Below are 20659 nucleotides of genomic sequence, written 5' to 3' on the forward strand. Positions count from 1 at the left end.
CATAGCACAGGGAGATCAGCTTGGTGCTTTGTGACCACCTAAAGGGGTGGGATAGGGAGGGTGGGAGGGAGACGCAAGAGGGAGGGGATATGGGAATAGATGTATACATATAGCTGATTCACTTTGTTATACAGCAGAAACTAACATACCATTGTAAAGCAATTATACTCCAATAAAGATGTTAAAAAGAATGTTAAAAAAAAAGCTATACTCTTAAATTCTATACACACACACACACACAAAGTAGGGTATATAATATTTTTATGTACAAAATGTTTTAACATATAAAGAAAAAAATAATTTTGTCTGTCATCATCAAGTTTATTAATTTCCAAAGGCACAAAATCAAGGATCCATAAACTATAGCCAAATGTAAATTTTATCCTGGGAAATTTAATTGTTTTAACACTGATGACAATATCTGGAATCAGAGTTAATGCATTCATATCAGTGGAAAAAAATAAGGATGGATAAAACTTCTGAACTTATATAAAGGAATTTAATAGCTTTGGGCTGAAATGAAGCTCCACATATCTGCACTACAGAGGTTATTTTTTTGGATTGGTATAATACTGCAATGAAATTCCTTCCAATAGGCAACTACTTTAATTTTCTAACAGTTAAAAAGCCAGAGATTCCCTTTAATTAAAATGAAAATGAGGGCTTCCCTGGTGGTGCAGTGGTTGAGAGTCCGCCTGCCGATGCAGGGGACACGGGTTCGTGCCCCGGTTGGGGAAAGATCCCACATGCCGCAGAGCGGCTGGGCCCTTAAGCCATGGCCGCTGAGCCTGCGCGTCCAGAGCTTGTGCTCCGCAACGGGAGAGGCCACAACAGTAGAGGACCGCGTACCGCTAAACAACAACAAAAAAGAAAATGGGATAACAGTCTAATGGTTGTACAAAAACAGAAATGCGTAATCATAAATACTTTGAAAAGAAATACACAGGTCCATGGCAAACAGTCAAAAATCTGGACATCTGAACAAAATTTAAGGGTCTTCTAATCTTCAGTTATAAGATAATCACATTCCAATTCAATTTCTTGTAATATGGTGGGTAACTAAAAAAGATATTTCTTTCAAATAGAGGATTTTATTAAATTTTTTGGCTACCAACAACCTGCTGTAAAGGGATTGTATATTTGGGGTGACTGGTCTAGTTGGCAAGCCCTTAGTATATTGTGTGCTTGTTCGAATGTATTTCCAAATCCATCCCCAGACAGTATTTCAGATGACTATAAAGCAATCAATGCAGGAACCATCACTTGAATTTTAGTAGGACCACAGAATTACTAGGAGACAATTTTTGCTATTGGCCTTATGCCTTATACTCCAGTTAGAAATTCACCCTCAACAAGTCATGAAAACAGGTGATGAGCCTCATATAAGACTGAAATCAACCATGAAATTTTCTATGCCAACTCTCATTTACAGGTAGGTTATTTCAAATCCACACTCTACCTCGCTGGATCCAAACATGTTTGCAATTGTACGGTTCACAATGGCTGTGTAAAAGATCTCTTGTTTCTTTGAAAGTGGTGCATAAACAACTACTTCTCGTTTAGGAGGAACTTCAAGGGCAACATCAGATTTTAGTCTTCTCAATAAGAAAGGTGTTAAAATCTAAAATTTAAACATGAATAAACATATATAAATATTAAACATTTTTGTATTTTCAAGGAATACTCTCCCCAAATACCCTTTTACCCCTTCTTCCTCTTTTCTTCCTATATAAAACTATCACATCTCAAAAGGTGATATAAAATATTTCCTTGAAATTTTCCAGACCAAAAACCACCACATGACAAACTCATAGCGTTTATCTGTAACATTTCACAACTTAATTTTTCAAAAATTCTAGTATAACTTGAATATTTTAAAAAGCTGAAATAAGAAGGTGATATCTGTACTTCTTAGGGATAAAGTTATAGCCCACAGTTTTTAAAAGTGAGGTTTCGAATTAGTAGAAAACCAAAAAATCAACTGATCCAGAAAAGTAGGCATGAAAAGTTTCCTTCTATAAGTTCTAAAACTTCAGACTTAAAACTACTCTCCTTCATCAGCTGTGATGACAAGAGATTTCCACATTTATAAAACAACAGAGAAGCAATAGATAACTATATCATTATTAAACTACTTAGGTTTTTAAAAGAAAGTCAACTTAAAAAAATCATTTTATATCCTTTATAGCCTTCCCTTTAAATTAGTAATTAATTTACATATAGATTAGGGCTCTGTACTTAAATACCTCAAAGGTATAGAGCCAAGCATAGAGAGACTTTAATTTTCCAGAGAAAGAGAGAACATTACCAGTAGTTTAAGAAAAAAGTATCTGTAGACAGCGGCCCAGACACAAATATACCTACAGGCAAGTATCAGAAAAACATGCAAATGATATGGGGAAGTAAGATTTGGAGTATTATTTTTACTTTGATTTACGTACTATCTCACTTCAAAGTCAAAAAAACTTTTTCAAAAAGATTTTGAATAAAATTGTCAAAGCACAATTGAGAAGCTTTTCAGGCCCACATATGAAAACTAGGAGACCTTTGAAAGATTATGTTTGTTTAAAAATAGATAGGATAGGGCTTCCCTGGTGGTGCAGTGGTTGAGAGTCTGCCTGCCGATGCAGGGGACACGGGTTCGTGCCCCAGTCTGGGAGGCTCCCACATGCTGCAGAGCAGCTGGGCCCGTAAGCCATGGCTGCTGAGCCTGCGTGTCCGAAGCCTGTGCTCCGCAACGGGAGAGGCCACAACAATGAGAGGCCCACGTACAGAAAAAAAAAAAAAAAGGATAGATGGAGTTTGTACAAAACAGTAGAATGGATCATACAAGTAAGTAAATTATGCAACTATTATTGGCAAACATTGCATAAAAATTTGCATTTTTGGCTGACAAACATGTCAGTAACCATTAGGGGTAAAATGAGTATACGTGAAAAGGACAAAATTTTAAAAAGCACTTTACTTTTGCTTTAACACCATGAGACCTCTAGGGGAGGGAAAAGGGCAGGAGAGTAAGTTAAATTTGGGGGTGGGGGGGCTCACTTTTCAAATTCTACCACAATGGGTTGAACAGGTAATTTCTAGGGTTCCTTTTTCATTCTATGAGTCTAGTAAGCAGAATAAGAAAAGTCAAAACCTGGTGCAGCATATGCAATACATTCTGTTCTCTTTCTTTAGCAATAATATCTTCAGCAGTTTCAGAAAGACTAGTGATATCAAACCAAGATTCAAAGCTGTAAAATAAAAAAATTATTACAAGTTAACCTAACATATAAATCAGTTATATTAACATGACATATGTTTTACATTTTCAACTTTGTATTAATCTGTGTATTATGAAGCAGATATTTTCTTAAAGGGAACATTTTTTTCTGATTTATAATTATCTTTTTTTTTTACATCTTTATCAGAGTATAATTGCTTTACAATGGTGTGTTAGCTTCTGCTTTATAACAAAGTGAATCAGCTATACATATACATATATCCCCATATCCCCTCCCATCTTGCGTCTCCCTCCCACCCTCCCTATCCCACCCCTTTAGGTGGTCACAAAGCACCAAGCTGATCTCCCTGTGCTATGCAGCTGCTTCCCACTACATTTGGTAGTGTATATATGTCCATGCCATTCTCTCACTTCGTCCCAGCTTACCCTTCCCCCTCCCCATGCCCTCAAGTCCATTCTCTACACCTGCTTCTTTATTCCTGTCCTGCCCCTAGGTTCTTCAGAACCATTTTTTTTTTAGATTCCAATAAATATATTATCTTAACAAGAGTATAAATATCAAATAAACATTAAAGTACCCCCCCTTTTTTTTTTTGCGGTACGCGGGCCTCTCCCGTTGCGGAGCACAGGCTCCGGACGCGCAGGCTCAGTGGCCATGGCTCACGGTCCCAGCCGCTCCGCGGCATGTGGGATCTTCCCGGACCGGGGCACGAACCCGTGTCCCCTGCATCGGCAGGTGGACTCTCAACCACTGCGCCACCAGGGAAGCCCCCCTTTTTCCTCTTTTTAAAGGCAGACTTCATTAGGATATGTCTGGAGTCTTGGAAGCGTGACTATCCCATGTTCTCCTACAAATGGACCTTGAGATGGGTCCTCCTCTATTGGGGAATGTTATCCTCTACGACAAAGCACGTAGCTTCGGGAGGAATGCACATGTCCCATGGGAGGAAGGGGACACTGGCCTAGCCAGTCAGGTCAGCCAGATCAACCCTAGCAATCAGTGGGGTGACAGATGTCACAGCCAGACTGCCCCCACATCCTAAGGTACACATTTTATGGAACATTTTAATAAAGTTAAAGAAATGAAAACTATCTCTGAATATCAAGACCACATGATCTCTCTCTTTAGGTAAAAATGTGACCCACTACAGTGTTTTTAAAATTCAACATATATGTACCCTGATAATGATATCTATTAATATCCTTAGTTCTTCACAATGTTAAAAAAAAACAACCCTATTAACATGAGCTATTAAATATAAGCATGTCTACACTAAGTAACGCTATATTGTCAGTAAATACAATTGGGAAAAATGCCAACAACATTAATGCAGTAGTTACATCAGATATTTCCAAAATTTCGTCACCTCAGGCACATTTTATAAATTCAGATTCCCAGCTCCTCCCTCAGTGTTCTAACTCAGTGGAAATGCATAGGACCTGGAAATCTTGCCTTTTAATAAATGTTCCCTAAGACAGCCTGGCCTTGGGCTAATATCTGGTCACCAGAGGTGGAATACATTCTCAAAATAAAACATTAAAAGTTATTCTCCCATATAAAATTAACTTTCTTCCTTCACTGATGCCAAAGTAAGTGTAAATCAATTATTTTGCCCTCCTGATTTTGAAACTTCTATGTTAATTATTTTTAATGTCTGGTAAGATTATTTACTCTTCCATTCTGAGTATACTAATGATTTTCTGAAAACTGTTTATTTTTGCTTTTTATGATATAAGCTAAGATTCAAACAGTTCTAGAGTAAAAAGCATGAGGGTGAAACTGGGAGACTCTGGTTATATTTTTGACTCTGGCATTAACTAGTTATATTTTTAATAACTTGACACTTGGGTTTTCTTATGTGTGAGACAGGGGATGTATCAACCCCTATCCCTTCAACCTATCTCTTGTTTGTGAGAAAATAATGAGAAAAATCCACCTGAAAGTGTTTCACAAAGTCAAGACAATAAGGAGCTTTATAAAAATATGTTAAGGCAGGGAACTCCCTGGCAGACCAGCGGTTAAGACATTTGGGGCTTTCACTGCCGTGGGCCCAGGTTCGATCCCTGGTTGGGGAGTTAAGATCCCGCAAGCCGCGCAGTGTGGCCAAAAAAAAAAAAAAAAAAAAATTTTTTAAGGCAGCATAAAACAGCTTGTCTCTACTAATCAATGCAATAAAAGCTTTAAAATAATCTTTTATTTATCTCCTCTCATAATTTGTGTCAAAAGTAGAACATACTTTTGGGGAAAGGGGAATTGGAGGAAGGTGGTTAAAATGTACAAACTAACGGTTATAAAGTAAATAAACACTAGGTATGTAATGTATAACATGGTAACTACACTTAACACAGCTCTATGATATATAGGAAAGTTGTTAAGAGTAGATCCTAAGAGTTCTCATCACAAGGAGAAAAACTTTTTCTTTTCATTTTATTTATTTGAGATGATGGATGTTAACTAAACCTATTGTGGTAATCACTTCACAATACATATAAATCAAACCGTCATACTGTACATCTTAAACTTATACAGTGATATGTCAATTATTTCTCAATAAAACTGGAAAAAATAAAATAAAAAGAGCAGAACATATATACCACAAAGAACTGGCCAAAAGCTATCACTTTAATCCAGCTACCTAGAAGATAGAAATTAATTTAAACTATGAGCACAGATTTTGAGACAGTTAGAAAAACATAGGAAATAATTAAAGAACCGCTTACCTACCTTTTCAAGTCATCAAATACATCTGGCAACAAAAAGTTCAGCAATGACCAAAGCTCTGATAAGTTGTTTTGCAAAGGAGTACCAGTCAAAAGAAGCTTGTTATCCGCATTGAATCGTTTTAACTCCCTGATTAGGCGGCACTTCATGTTCTTAATCCTGTGTCCTTCATCTACTATTAAGTATTTCCAGTAGCAATTCTAGAAAAGGAATTCAGGGGAAACTTTTTATATGATGATCTCACAATTTTTCCTAAAAGCAATTTTAAAGATAAAACTTCTTTATTAGGAATGAATGTTCGATTTTATCAAACGGTATTTCTATACCTATTGAGATGATCATGTTTTCCTTTGATCTACTAAGAGAATGAATTAATTTCCTAAAACTGATATATACTTGTGTTGCTGTAACAGACCTCACTTGGTCCTGAACTAATAAAGTCCACCTGCTGTTATATATTTAAGATTTCTCCATTCACATTCTTTAGTCAAAGCAGTCTGTACTTTTCCTTTCTAATGCTTTGTTGAGTTTTAATTAGTGTTATCTTGCAGTCCTAAAAAAAGAACTGAAGGACTTTATTAGTTCTATATGCTCTGAAACATTAAATATCGTTAGAATTTTCATTCTTGAAGCCCACATCTGAGATTGACACTTTTTATTATCTGATGGTATTCTCAACTTCTTACATAGTTATTGGTTTGTTTAGGTTTTTCCTTTCTTCTGGAGCTAATTTTGGTAATGTATATCTTCACAGAAAGCTAACCATTTACTTTCATTAAGTTGTCATGAAAATTGTTTTAATTTCTCATCTTTAATATCTGTGCTCTTTTATCTTGATTAAGCAAACCTAAAGTTCCTCTGTTTTACTGTGTAAAAATACAGAAATATGCAATATTTCTGGGAAGTATAAGTACCAAACTGGCAACTGTAGGTATCCTTGGATAATGGGATTAGCAAATTGGGGGAAGAGTATGAAATGGGACATCTTTTGCATTTTACTTTATACATTCATAGCTTAAAATAATATTATGACTTCTTTAATAAAAAACTTGGAACTTTTTTTCTGATAAGGCAAACAAATCAGATAGCCTGAATAATCTCTCACTATATCTACCTTAAAAAAATGAAACAAAATATACAACATCCTTCATAAATGAATAAGCAAAAAAGAAAACCCAATGCAACAGAAATGATGAGGAATCTGATAAATGAATTAGTAAATGGACTCATTTACTTCTGCTGCCACTCAGGAATAGGAGTTCTGTACCCCTAATGCCATCAACCCCTAAAGCTAGGATCCTTGATATAATAATAAAAATTCAGTGAAAGGGAAAATTACAAAAATTCTAGCCACTGGCAAATGGAATTGACAAGGAAGCTTATTGTTTCAATATGGTCTGGCTATGGTAATCAAAATAATTAGAAGATCTTCATGTTATATTATTTAGTAGAAAACAGGTGTTTCAATAAGCAACATAAAGTATTACCATATTTATAAATTATACCTATATGCTAACAATAGTTATGTAACACAGCAGTAGTAATTCTCAGGTAGAATTACAAGTGCTTTCAGGTCTTTCTGTACACTACTTTTTCCTACATGCAATATGTATTACTTTTACTGTGAAGACATAACTGCAAACCACATTCCAAAGTTCTACCAGCACACAAGTAAAATCTTACATACAGCTGAATCTTGAGCAACACAAATTTGAAATGCACGGGTCCACTCATATGCAGATTTTTTTCAATAATAAATACCACGTATAGTACTACAGGATTCATGAGTGGTTGAATCCATATCTGGAACTGCAGATATGGAGGGCCCACTATAAAATATATGCAAACTCTCTACTGCACATAGGGTTGGCGCCCCTAACCCCCATGTTGTTCAAGGGTCAACTGTACTGGTCAGAGTAAAACAAAGCAGTAAAGAACTGTATGTGAAATACATGGAGCAGTGAGGAAGAAGTTCAAAACACCAAAAAATGGGGCTTCCCTGGTGGCGCAGTGGTTGAGAGTCTGCCTGCCGATGCAGGGGACACGGGTTCGTGCCCTGGTCCGGGCCACAGGCCGCGGAGCGGCTGGGCCTGTGAGCCATGGCCGCTGAGCCTGCGCGTCCAGAGCCTGTGCTCCACAACGGGAGAGGCCACAACAGTGAGAGGCCCATGTTACCGAAGGAAAAAAAAAAACACCAAAAACCGAACTGAGAGAGGCAATGAGAAGTCCATTTTCCAATTGCATTACAATAACTTGGGCACTAATAAATAAGTAGCTACAACACAAAGAAAAACAGATATGGGAATGTTATGCCATAGTAGGTCCATAAGATAATAAAAAATAACTTGTCTTCATATATTCCACTATTTAATTAAAATTAAATGGATAAGTTCTATATATTTAAAGCACTTGTCAGAGACATCTGTAATACATTCACAGATTAGGTCTATGTCTGGTTGATTTTAAAATGGTGTTGTGGAGGGAATTCCCTGGTGGCACAGTGGTTAGGACTCTGTGCTTCCACTGCAGGGGGCACGGGTTCGCTCCCTGGCCGGGAAACCAAGATCCTGCATGCTGTGCGGTGCAGCCAAAAAAATTAAATTAAATTAAATTAAAAAAAGAAAACAAGGAAAAAAATTTTAATTTTAAAATTAAAAAATAAATGAATAAATAAAATGGTGTCGTGGCTATAGATCAAAGTACCAAAGGCTTTAATTTTCTTGTTAGAGACTACAACCTTCATGTCAATCGTTCTTTTTTTTTTAAAATTTATTTATTTTGGCAGCATTGAGTCTTCATTGCTGAGCGTGGGCTTTCTCTAGCTGTGGCAAGCGGGGGCTCCTCTTCGTTGCGGTGTATGTGCTTCTCACTGTGGTGGCTTCTCTTGTTGCAGAGCACGGCTTTAGGCACGCGGGCTTCAGTGGCGTACAGGTTCAGTAGTTGTGGCTCGCGGGCCCTAAAGTGGTGTACAGGTTCAGTAGTTGTCGCTCATGGGCCCTAAAGTGCAGGCTCAGTAGTTGTGGCACACGGGCTTAGTTGCTCCACGTCATGTGGGATCTTCCCGGACCAGAGCTCGAACCCGTGTCCCCTGCACTGACAGGCAGATTCTTAACCACTGCACCACCAAGGAAGCCCATCAATCTTTCTGTTAATATAAACCTCCAGGTTCTAAAGGAATATGCACAATGCAATCTATTACTTCCATCAGAAAAAATAAACAAACAAATGCTACTGGATGGTGACAAAGTGTTGTAAGTTAAGAAAAATGTGATTTATGGATTACAAAGAATCCAATAAGATCATTCATACCTGTAATGCATTTCGGTCTCTCATGGCTATCTCAAATGAAGTGATCACCACAGGATGAATCTGCAATGTCCCTTTCCGTTTGTGAATATGCTTTACCAATTTTCGACGTTCTTGCTGGGTACCATGATATAACATAGTAGGAATCTAAAAGATTTTATATTGATTTATAACCAACTTTAGAACAAAATGTAAATAACAACAATTTGTAAAATATAAAGTTAATCATTTCTGAAAGAAAAAATATAATTTAACTTTACTTCTATACTTCTATAACAAAATGAGTCAATCAATTCTAATAAATTATTGGGCTACTATGGGAGGATAAAAAAGCCATAAAACCAAATTGAGTGTAAGGTGAGAGAGATGGCGAAGTTATTTTTGGAATATATACTCTCATAAGGCAATGATGTGGCTAAAATGCATAGGTATGGAAGGAAAACACCATAATAAGAATGAACAGAATTAAAAATAAATTCTACCCAGGTCTATCTCAGGTGAGTCAAATTATTCAAGGCACTAAAAACCACCCACGGATGTTTTAGGCAAGATGTCTGAGATTACTATGGAAACTTAGTTTATTCTATATAAACTTAGAGAAGGTACTGCTGAGACTGAAAGATAAGTCAAATAAGATATAGTGCTACACAGAAATCAACATAATTTTAGTAAGAGATCTATAGCTTAATTCAGGCAACAAAACAATAAAACATTTGTAATGATAATATATTTAACAAAAGGAAACATGTCTTACTTCTGGTGTAAATCTTTGGAATTCAGCCATCCAGTTAGGAAGTGTAGACAAAGGGCCACAGACGAGAAAAGGTCCAGGTACTCCTCTCTGAATCATCAATGCAATTGTAGCAATGCATTGAACTGTCTTTCCCAATCCCATTTCATCTGCTAAAATGCCATTAATTCCATTTTCCCAAAGCATCTGGACAAAAATAATATACACTGTATTTAAATGCTGACATAAACACCTATTGAATCAGCAGTAAGTTTATTTCTTCTTTTAACCCAAAGATGATAATTATGATGAGACTGACATATGTACACCGTAAGTTATAACAACACTTGTGGGAACTCAGTTATCAAAGCCATAAAAATGTTGGTAGCCTTGAATAAGATAATTTTTCACTTTCAAAAATTTACTCTGGGTAAATAAGTTAGAAAATAAGTATTTACACAGAAGTGTTTGTTTTATATATAATAGTGAAACACAGAAGGAACAACTCAAGTTGTGTTACATCATATTAATAGGTTATCATATAGAAATGAACCAATATCTTGTATTAAAATTGAGGATTCATTACCCTAAGCCATTCCATGCCTTCCACTTGGTACCATCGCATCACTCCTCCTGTGAAGTGTTTTGGTTGCTGAAAGGGTACTGGCTGTCCATTACATTTCCGAACTGGGTCAAAAAAGAATTTAGTATTTTGCCTAACCGTTTGAGATAATCTATCTTTAATTTTACTATTTGAATCTTTATTTTTCTGAAGATCTTCTACACAGAGATTAGAAGAGGAGCTTTCATCCTGTAAAGAAAAAAGTTTAATTAGAAGTTTAATACATAATAATGCTGCTACCCTCCATTAATCAGAAAATGTAACTGCTAATCAAAATTTGCCCAGTCGTATAATCATTGGGTATGAAAAAATAAAGCTACATGTTTAATAAAACCCTCTAGACAGTTAATTCCATTCCCCCACAAATTCAAAGCCACTGGAAAAAAAAAAAAACACTTCTGAAAATAACCCTTACATATAACAGGCATATACTTCTGAAATGACCTTTACAATTAAACATCCCTTCCAAACCTCTAAAATATGCTACCCAAGAATTTATTAAACTATTTTCTTAATAATTTCCTTCATCCATAGGCAGGATAACAGATAATGTCTGTTAAAAAAATTATTTTCAAGGAACATAAAAATATTTACTTTCATCTAAGTAATTACTTTCACTACAGGCAAAGGGGCAAAGTAAATACAGTTTAAAAACTCACTATATCAAACTTAAGAATGTCAATTTATCTGTTTGTGACACAGCACCAACTTATGACCAATGGTACATTTTTATTGGTTAGCTATGTCCACAACTCTATTCTAAGAAAATGAAAACAAGGATTAAGTCAATTCAAAGGGAAGTCTTACAAATGGTAAGTCTTATAAATGATGCCACAACTGGATATTCAACTGGAAAAATAGGAAACTTGAGTTTCACCACTCCCTACATAAAATCTGTGATGAAATGATATACCTAAACATCAAACCCAGAACCATAAAACTTTTATAAGAAAACAGAATAACTTGATAATTCTGTGACAGACAAACAGTTCTTATACAAGACAAAAAAGCACTAACCACCAAAAGAAAAAAGGTAATGATTTGGGCTATTACAAAATTTAAAATTTTCTGCTTATTAAAAGATATCATTAAGAAAATGAGTAGGCAAGCCACGAACTTAAAGAAAATACAGTCTATATATGTGACAACAATGAGATTATAGAACTCGTATATCAACAAAACGACAAATAACCCAGTAACTGGGCAAAAGATATGAACAGAAACTTTACAAAAGAAAACATATAAACAGCCATTACAAACATGAAAATAAACTCTACATTAGTAATTAAGAAAATGCAAAATAAAACTACATGAGATTCATTTCACATTCAGTAGAACGGTTAAAATCAAAAAGATTAACAACATGAAATGCTGGCAATAGAGTAAAATGGTGTGTTCACTTTGGAAAAAGATCTGTACTTTCTTATAAAGTTGAATTACATTTACCATATGACCCAGCAATTCCATTCCTAGGTACATACAGAAAAAATATCAAAACATGTCCACACAAATATCTTTACACAAATTATCATAGCAGCCTCATTCAGAATAGTCACAAAGTGGAAACAATCCAAATGCTCATGAAGAAAATGGATTAAGACATTATAATATTCAATGGAATACTACTCAGCAATAAAAAGAAACCGACTAGCAACAAACTCAACAACATCAATGATTATTATCCACGCTGAATGAAAAGTAGCAGGAAATAAAAGAATACTATTTATATTTCATTTGTATGAAAACTAGATTGTGATAGAAGTTTTTTAAAAAATTGGGCAAAACTACTATAATAGAAGTCAAGAGGCAGTTGCCTTTAGGTTTGGGGTGGGGAAATGACTGGAAAGGGATACAAGGGATCCTTCTACCATAATAAGGTTCTAAATCTTGATTTGGATAATAGTTACACAGATGTATACATTTGTCAGAATTCTTCCAAATGAACACAAGATCTATGTTTATTTATTGTATATTATAAAATGTCAATTCCATAGTAAATTGTGGTAGAAGATTAGATTGGGCTTTATCTTTAAAAACGCAACTAAACATTTATTAAAAATATGCTTACTTAATCTTATTTACATTAAACATAGTTGGGTTATAACTGCATCATAAACAAATCCTTATACTGAACAAAGACTAAATCCTGTAATTATAGGGGTTTGGATAGTAAATACTCAGGTAACAAGGAACCTCTCTACATAAAATGAGGGGTTGGGGTGGGAGTAAAATCAAGCCTTCCCAAACAGAACCAAAGAAAATCTTGAAGGCCAGAAATAAGATTAAAGTATCCCTCAGGGCTTCCACAAGCTATGGAATATATACATGTGGAATGTATATATCCATATGGTTACAGTTACTTGCATCATTGCTAGACTCCCAAAGACCCATAAATTAATATTTACACACTAAGGAACATGCAATAGACCACCTAAACTTGATATATAAGAAGCATGTTAGGATAAAAAAAGCCAAATGGTTATTTTTTTTAAAAAAAGCTAAGAAATAGGATAACTAGTGAGAAAAAATGTACACTGGTGATTAAGAGATCAGGGAAGCAAATATGACTCCTAAATTTAATATCTATTATAAATCTCTTACCTCATTCTCCTTTTTACTTTTCTTAGCCACAGACAAAATTTCCTAAAACATTGAGAAAACAAAAACAAAATAACAACGAATGTGGTTCATTCATTTATTTAACATTTATTCTTGTTCTGATTTTATGCCAGGAAATGGGGATAAGCCTTGAAGGTAATTAGAATACAGGTGGACCTCAGACAAAATTAAGCCCATAGAATCTTTTTTTTTTTTTTAACAGTTCAGGTCTTTTATTTTCTTTACACCATCATGCCATGAATTCATAGGGAATGAAGCCGATAGCATCTTATAAAATTCTGAATTCGTTAGCAGCGCTTAAAAATTGGGATATTTACTCCTAAATCTTCCAGCTTTTTTTTTTTTAGTTAAAGCTTATCTGAATAGACTAAGTCCAAATTCACAAAGTCTTCTAGTACAGAGGCTGGCAAACTACAGACCGTGGACCAACTCCAGCCGGCAACCTGTTTTTATAAATGTCTAAATAAAGTTTAATTAGAACAAAATCAGGCTCACTGGTTTACAATCTGTCTATGACTGCTTTCTGGATACAATGGCAAAGTTCAGGGTTGATTAGTTACCCACAAAACTACTGAAAGCCAAAAATGTTTACCATCTGGCCCTTTACAAAAAAAGTTCTCCAAACCCTGCTTTAGGTTACTACCATTATTCAAGTATTCACTCCCAAATGTACTACAGTCCCAACTCCAGCCCACTTTAGGCCTCTCTCTGGATTAGAGGACTGAGTTTGCAATCCTGAGCAAGAGGCAAAGACAAATACATTAAAAATACAGAATAAAAGTGTTCTGATTTTGAATTACCTACTAGATGCTAAGGGTAAGGAGACAATGTCCCTGGTGACTTAGGAGAGTATTATATCAAATTATCTGAAAAAGTTGTCATCAAGGGATAATCATTAAAGACAGAATTAGGCTGTATTTCAAGCAGAAAGAATAGCATGTGCAGAGGACCAAGGGAATAAAATAGTATGATACATTCAGGAAATTTTAAGCATATCTCAAATTTGAGATACACAGGAAAATGACAGGACATGTAAGTGAATGACACCACATACATACATGTGTATATGTAAAGTATTATGTAAGTATAGATGATATTCATATTCTAAGGCCAAAGAGATTTTATATAGAGAACAGATAGAAGAGCTGTCTTTTAAAATGGATAGATAAACTGAACCTTTTTGGAGAACAATTTGTGAATGACTCAAAATGATACCAATTACTAAGTATTCTTTTTAGAAATTAAACCTCCTTAACTCCTGACACTGCTTACCTCTATAGCTTCATCCTTCACCACTTGTTTATTTACAAACTGGAGCCAAATATAATTTCCTTTTAAGTTTTTTTAACTTTCCAGGAACTTCCTGCCTCTGGACATTGGTCAAAGGTTATTTTCTCTTCCTACAACACATCCCCAGTAACCTCCCTATATCTTACTATTTCCCTATTAACCTACCCCCACCTCTAAATGATTTAACTTTTATCCAAGTCTCAACTTCCTAGATGAAACCTTTATGAACTTCCTGCTTGAGTTAAGAGCCCCTTTATATGCTCAATAGCATTTTCCAATTATCCAATTATATTTGACTACTTCCTTCTAAATTTTTCTCACTGGATATAGGCTAAGGCAAAGACAGTGATTATGTTACCGAGTCTAAGCTCGTACTGCTCACTGCTTGACAGGCCAATAATCAAAAGACACGAGTTGCTGGGGCAAGGAATAACAATTTTACTCGGAAAGCCAGCAAACCGAGAAGATGGTGGGCTCATGCCCCAAAGAACCATCTTGCCTGAGTTAGAATTCAGGCTCCTTTTATACTAAAAGGGGGTGGTGGTGGTGGAGTAAAGTCAAACATTTCCTGGTTCCCATCAGCCTCTGGAGGGGATGTGTTAATTTCTTCCTCCCTGTAGTCATTCACAGGTGGGCCTGGTCAGGATGTTTCCTGTGAGCTAAACAAAGGTATTTTAGCTTAATGCTCATTCCTGGGAAGCAGGGTTCCCAGAGATGGGCCATTATGTATAATTTAAGCTTATAGGCAACATCCCTTTAGTGACTAACTTATAATACAAAAGGTTCTTTCCTATCACAATTACCTTTCTTTACTAATTGATCTTATCCACTTAGAACAAAGTTTGTCCATAGCAGATATGCCACCAACATTTGATGAATTAAAATAACAGCCGTGTGATTAGCTAAACTTCAATAAATCTCATTAATAGTGTTTTCAAACCGCAGGCTGAGTGTGTTCCATAATAAATTGAGTGGGTCTCAACTATTATTTTTAAATGGGAAAAAAGGGAAAATATCAGAGTACATCCCTAGACTAAAGACAAGTATTATGTGAAACTTTATACCTTATGAAGATGTAAAGAGTTAGAATCTCAGGTAAAAGAAAAATGGAGTAGGTAATTAAGGTTAGTATTTTTTTAATATTAAGAATGTGATACATTAAATTATGCTTAAGGAATATTTAGGGTTTGTCACAACTGAGGACACTCTAATTAGTTTCTATTTAATGAGGTAATACGTGAGAAGGTGAAAAAAGAAATGGCTTTAGAAATGAGTTTATGATTTTAGTTCCTTAATGGTTTTCAAACAAAGAACAGAGTTCTTAAGATACAGTTTTGAGGTTCTAAGAAGTTATAATAATTTCTGATTAGGCCAAACTCATGCTCCTTTAACAAACAGGAAGATGGTACCATCTTCCTCCTTAAAACACTTAACTGGCTGAAAACCCAGGTAAATAACAGTAATCAATACAGCTTTAAGGTGGTTCAAAACCCACAATAGGTTTTACTCAACATCGAATCTTATGTATCCCTCCCCCTTTATTTTTACCTCTTTTGACATGACCTCCGAAATACTGTATGATTCATCTTCTCTTCCTCTTTTCTTTCTCATAACTATAAAAAAAATTTATTTTTTATAGTAATTAAAACAAAAATATAAACACATAGTCTTCAAAACTGGAACAAGGAAATTTACCTGCATTCTCCTCACTTGCATCAATGGAATTTTTACCCTACAAAACAAGGATTTAGAGTATTATTTTCCTAAAGACTTCTACGGTATTACATGTTAAAAGGCACTGATTCGGTTAGCTTTCCTTGCAGTTGAACCACATCCACAACTCTTCACTATTATGCTTACCAAAAGGTAATCTTTTTCTGTATTTCCCTACTATAACTTGTTCATAACCATATCCCTCTACTTTTTCCCAAAGACTCTACTTTCCTCAGTTTTCTTCCATGTAAGAGACATTTCAAAACGAAACAAAGAAGGCATTTTTATTTTGAAATTACCATGTACATCTTCTCTAACTGTATATTTATGCTGAAGATACTCACTGGGTATGGTATGGAAGGAGTACTCATTTTCAGTATAATTTATAAGTTAAATACAACTGACAGTAGAAATAAAAGAGAAAACCAACTGAAAAATTACTAGTGAAAGGAGATAAGGGAAAGGAAGAAGTGTTCAAAAACAAAGTTTCAGAATGAGAGCTGGCAAAGAATAGGTAGACAACATGTATGAAAAATAAAAATGACAAAGAAATAAGGTAAATATAAAAATGAAGTTAAAAATTTAAAGGATTAAAAAAGAAAATACCAAAAGAGACTAGTGAAATGGAATAGGCAGAATTTAATGGTTGACACCTTTAGAATAAAGGGAAAAAAACCCAAAACCTGGTATAAAAAGTTAGCTTGGTGAAAGTGAAGGCTGATTGAAATCGGCAGTTTGAAGAGTACCGAGTAAATGATTAAGCCAGTAAAATTATAAGTACATTCTTCAAAACCCCAAAATAAGCTCCTGGAATTCGCAACTGAGTCGAACATCAGTTTTCCACAATTGCTTTTGTTGCAGAGTTATCTGCTATGTACTTTAACATCACCAATAACCACACTAAGAATCAAGTAACTGGACTTAAAGATACCCTACCTATTTTTCCTATTGGCATTTTGATATTTTCTAACAAAGGCAGTTTGGTATAGAAATTAAGTGTGGAATCCGAAATTAATCCTAGGTTCAAATTCTGGCATTACTATTTATTAGATATGTGACCTTCAAAGTTAGTCAATTCTCATTCACAATAGTTGTGTTCTATAAAGTCGCTGTGAATACTGAACTAGTTAACACTGAATCAGTGCATCTAGAAGAAATACAAGTTTAGGTTCCTGCAAGCCTCTGGTCACATCTTCATCAACTGATCAACGCATAACCCTATTTTATGTATGTTGCTGTTTAAACACAGCTCATTTAAAACATATGCTGATTAACACTGAACTCAAAGCCAACAGCATTGTAACTCACATCTGAAGGAAGCTTATCTAACACACCTATTTTCTCCATAAGGAACATCACAGCCTTCTTGCAATAGAAACACTAGACAGCACTTCAGCACAATGTGGCTGACAGTCTTTTAAACAGCAAAACCACCAAAACCACAAAAATGCAAAAATCATGGCATTAAATAGACCACAAAGAGGACACTTGTTTACACTGTGACAACTTAAATAAGGCAGATAGCTTTGTTTGACCTCAGCTGGGAATGTGCATGTTGGGACTCTTAATTTTTTGCCATTCTGCATATACACATGTCTGAATGACCACAAAAACACAGGTGACAGATTTTAGCAAATAGGCTAAGTGGCAAGTATGGGATCTATAAATAATGAGGATGAACTGTGCTTTATCTCCTTGCATCAGCTTCTTTATACATAAAATGTAGATAATAACAGTATCTCTACCTAACAGAGCTGCTTTGAGAGTTAAGTAAAAACATGTAAAGCTTAGAACAATGCCCGGGCACACAGTAAGTACTCAATAAATGTTACCTTTATTATTTCTCTTTTCACTAACACAAGTGTTGTTTGTATAATCCCTATCAATATGGCATTAAACAGCCTCATGTTAAAACATAGTCCCCAAAAAGATCACATCTAAAATTCAGGCTATCCCTAAATGAATGCTCTATCTGAAATGCTATTACCATGTATGTCATATGTTCCAATTTTGGTTCCATTGCTACAGCTATGTACAAGATACAAATTTAGATTATTTTTATGGCTCAAAGTTGACATGACGAGGTTAGAAGCATGAAGAAGAGTAAGCATTACATGCTCCAAAAGAGCTGGCGACTTATAAAATGCCTTGAGGTATAAAATATTTGCAGATTTCTCCCCAGATAAGAAAGTGAAATTTTGCTATTATGAAATATAGTCCACAGAATAAGAAACTAAAAAGGTCATAGTTTAGCTCTCCTCCCATATATCTAAAATACTGAGACAAAAAAACCCCTAAATAAATAAATAAAATACTGAGAAACAGATTTTACATATTTCTATGCAACCAACAAAGATAGGTTAGCAGATAAAGATTAAAATTAAATAGATGATCAGTAGTCAAAAGAATACAAGAGAATGTCTTCGATATCTAAGGTAACATATACAAAATATTCTAGCTTACTATTACCTTAGTAACTTTTAAAGATTCCTTTTTTCTCTCCAATTTCTCTTTCTTCTTCTGTTCCTGTAACATAATTTTTTCTTAGTGTCAAAAGTGGAAAATGCAAAGTATGAAACACACATCTCAAATAACTTAAGTTCGCAATGAAGAAACTGTATATAAAAATTAAAAAACAAGAACTTGCGCTTCAAGCCTTTATGGAGTAACAGAGAACAGATTTACCCTCCTGCCTTAAGCAACTAAAATCTAAATATATCAGTGGTTTTCAGCAACACGCAGCAAAGGACAGTGAACACTGTCCTGTGAACAGATTTACCCTCCTGCCTCAACCAACTAAAATCTAGATAAAATATATCTGGTTTTCAGCAACACGCAGCAAAGAACAGTGAACACTGTCATGAACCACGCGAATCTTCTGACTGCCCAGCTTACTGCCTGGAGGCAACTTCCAAGTGCAAATAATGGAGGGAGAACCCAAATAGAGCTCAACAGTCTTCCTGAGTTGAAAAGACAGAGTGCAAAACTCAGAGGAGCTAGCAAACCAAGGTCAAGTATCAGAGAGGGGACAGTTTCATACAAAAGAGGCTCTGAAGATCTGTAGTGGCATCCTCAGGCTGAGTACTGATCAGTGTGTGAGTGTAAGAAAATGAAGGCCAGGAAAAGAGCAACTAGAAAGCAGGTAGAACAATCCCTGTGCTCACAAGGGCTCAGGAACAGTTCACATTCCCGTCAGCCAAAGCTGAAGGGCCTCTTAATGTATGGGGCTTCAAGAACATTCAGAAGAGGGACCAAGTTATTCTTGGACTAAAAAAGCTGTTCCATAAGTCCCCTAACAAAGCTTTAAAAGCAGGACAGAAAACGATTCAAACCATTTCCAAGAGGTGTTTAAAAGAGTATTTACCTTACAGTGAGTCATTAAGCTTGGTATTTGTTTTTCTGTTTCATTTTACCAAACGAAGGGTTAAAAAGGGCTTCAACAAAGGAAAAAGAGAATTTAGCAAATGTAGCAAAATCTTGATTGATAACTGTTAAATGTGAATGATGGGGACAAAAGGATTTATTGTAGTACTGACACTTGCCCAAGTTTTTAAATCTTCATACTTCTAGTGGACTATAAATAAATTATACAGTGTCTTAGATGATAAATGCAATGCGAAGAAAAGAACAAGGTAAAGGGGATCAGGAGTGTGAGGATGGAGGTGCCAGGTAACTTTATTTAAGGTTGTCAGGGCAGGTCTCATTGAGAAAACATGTAAGCCAAAGCTTGAAGATGATGATGAAGTAAGCCAGGCAGATATCTATTGAGAAGAGGGTTCCAAGTAGAAAACAGCCAGTGCAAAGGCCTAAAGGCCGGAAACACACCTAGAACAAGGTCTGAAAGGTATGGGGGTTGAGGGAGGCAACCAGACTGCTTATAGTCTTGTAGGCCATCCTAAGGACTTTGGCTTTGTTAGAAACAATGTAAGCTAGAAAGCAGTGAAACATCATTAAAATACTGCAAGTGGGTGGGGGGAAGCACTAAAGAAAAATAAATTCTTCACCCAGTAGAAAATCTTTCAAAAATAAAGGTAGATGAAGACTTTTTCAGAGATAAAAACTAAAAGAACCTAACACCAACAGAAAATGCAAACAAATCTATAATAACAGAAAGCAGATCAGTGGCTATCTAGTGATGAAGACAGGAAGTGAGGGATGGGAGAAAATTAAATAAAAGGGGCAGAACTCAACCATAAAAAAAAGAATGTGATCTTGCTATTTGCGACAATATGGATGGACCTTGAGGGCATTATACTAAGTGAAGTAAGAGAGAAAAACAAATACTATATGATTTCACTTACATGTGGAATCTTAAAAAAAAAAAAAAGGCTCACAGATTCAGAGAACAGACCGGTGGTTGGGGGGTGGGGGGGTGAGGGGGGAGGTCAAAAGGTTTAAATTTCCTGTTATAAAATAAACAAGTCATGGATG

The 20659-nt window shown here is 35.4% G+C and overlaps 1 protein-coding gene across 1 annotated transcript in view; it reads right to left on the reverse strand.

Annotated features, from left to right (window-relative positions):
* Positions 1 to 20659, reverse strand: part of HELLS (helicase, lymphoid specific) — a 39336-nt gene that overhangs the window by 11767 nt on the left and 6910 nt on the right. Inside the window, exons 4-13 of the mRNA XM_060034435.1 lie at positions 18698 to 18754; positions 16211 to 16247; positions 16064 to 16128; positions 13208 to 13249; positions 10571 to 10795; positions 10009 to 10191; positions 9258 to 9401; positions 5952 to 6148; positions 3140 to 3236; positions 1460 to 1621 (exon numbers count right to left, since the gene is read on the reverse strand). Coding sequence (XP_059890418.1) covers positions 1460 to 1621; positions 3140 to 3236; positions 5952 to 6148; positions 9258 to 9401; positions 10009 to 10191; positions 10571 to 10795; positions 13208 to 13249; positions 16064 to 16128; positions 16211 to 16247; positions 18698 to 18754 — 1209 coding nt within the window. The remainder of the gene's footprint in view (positions 1 to 1459; positions 1622 to 3139; positions 3237 to 5951; positions 6149 to 9257; positions 9402 to 10008; positions 10192 to 10570; positions 10796 to 13207; positions 13250 to 16063; positions 16129 to 16210; positions 16248 to 18697; positions 18755 to 20659) is intronic.

This window comes from Delphinus delphis, chromosome 16 (genome assembly GCF_949987515.2).
Source record: "Delphinus delphis chromosome 16, mDelDel1.2, whole genome shotgun sequence".
Taxonomy (NCBI): Eukaryota; Metazoa; Chordata; class Mammalia; order Artiodactyla; family Delphinidae; genus Delphinus; species Delphinus delphis.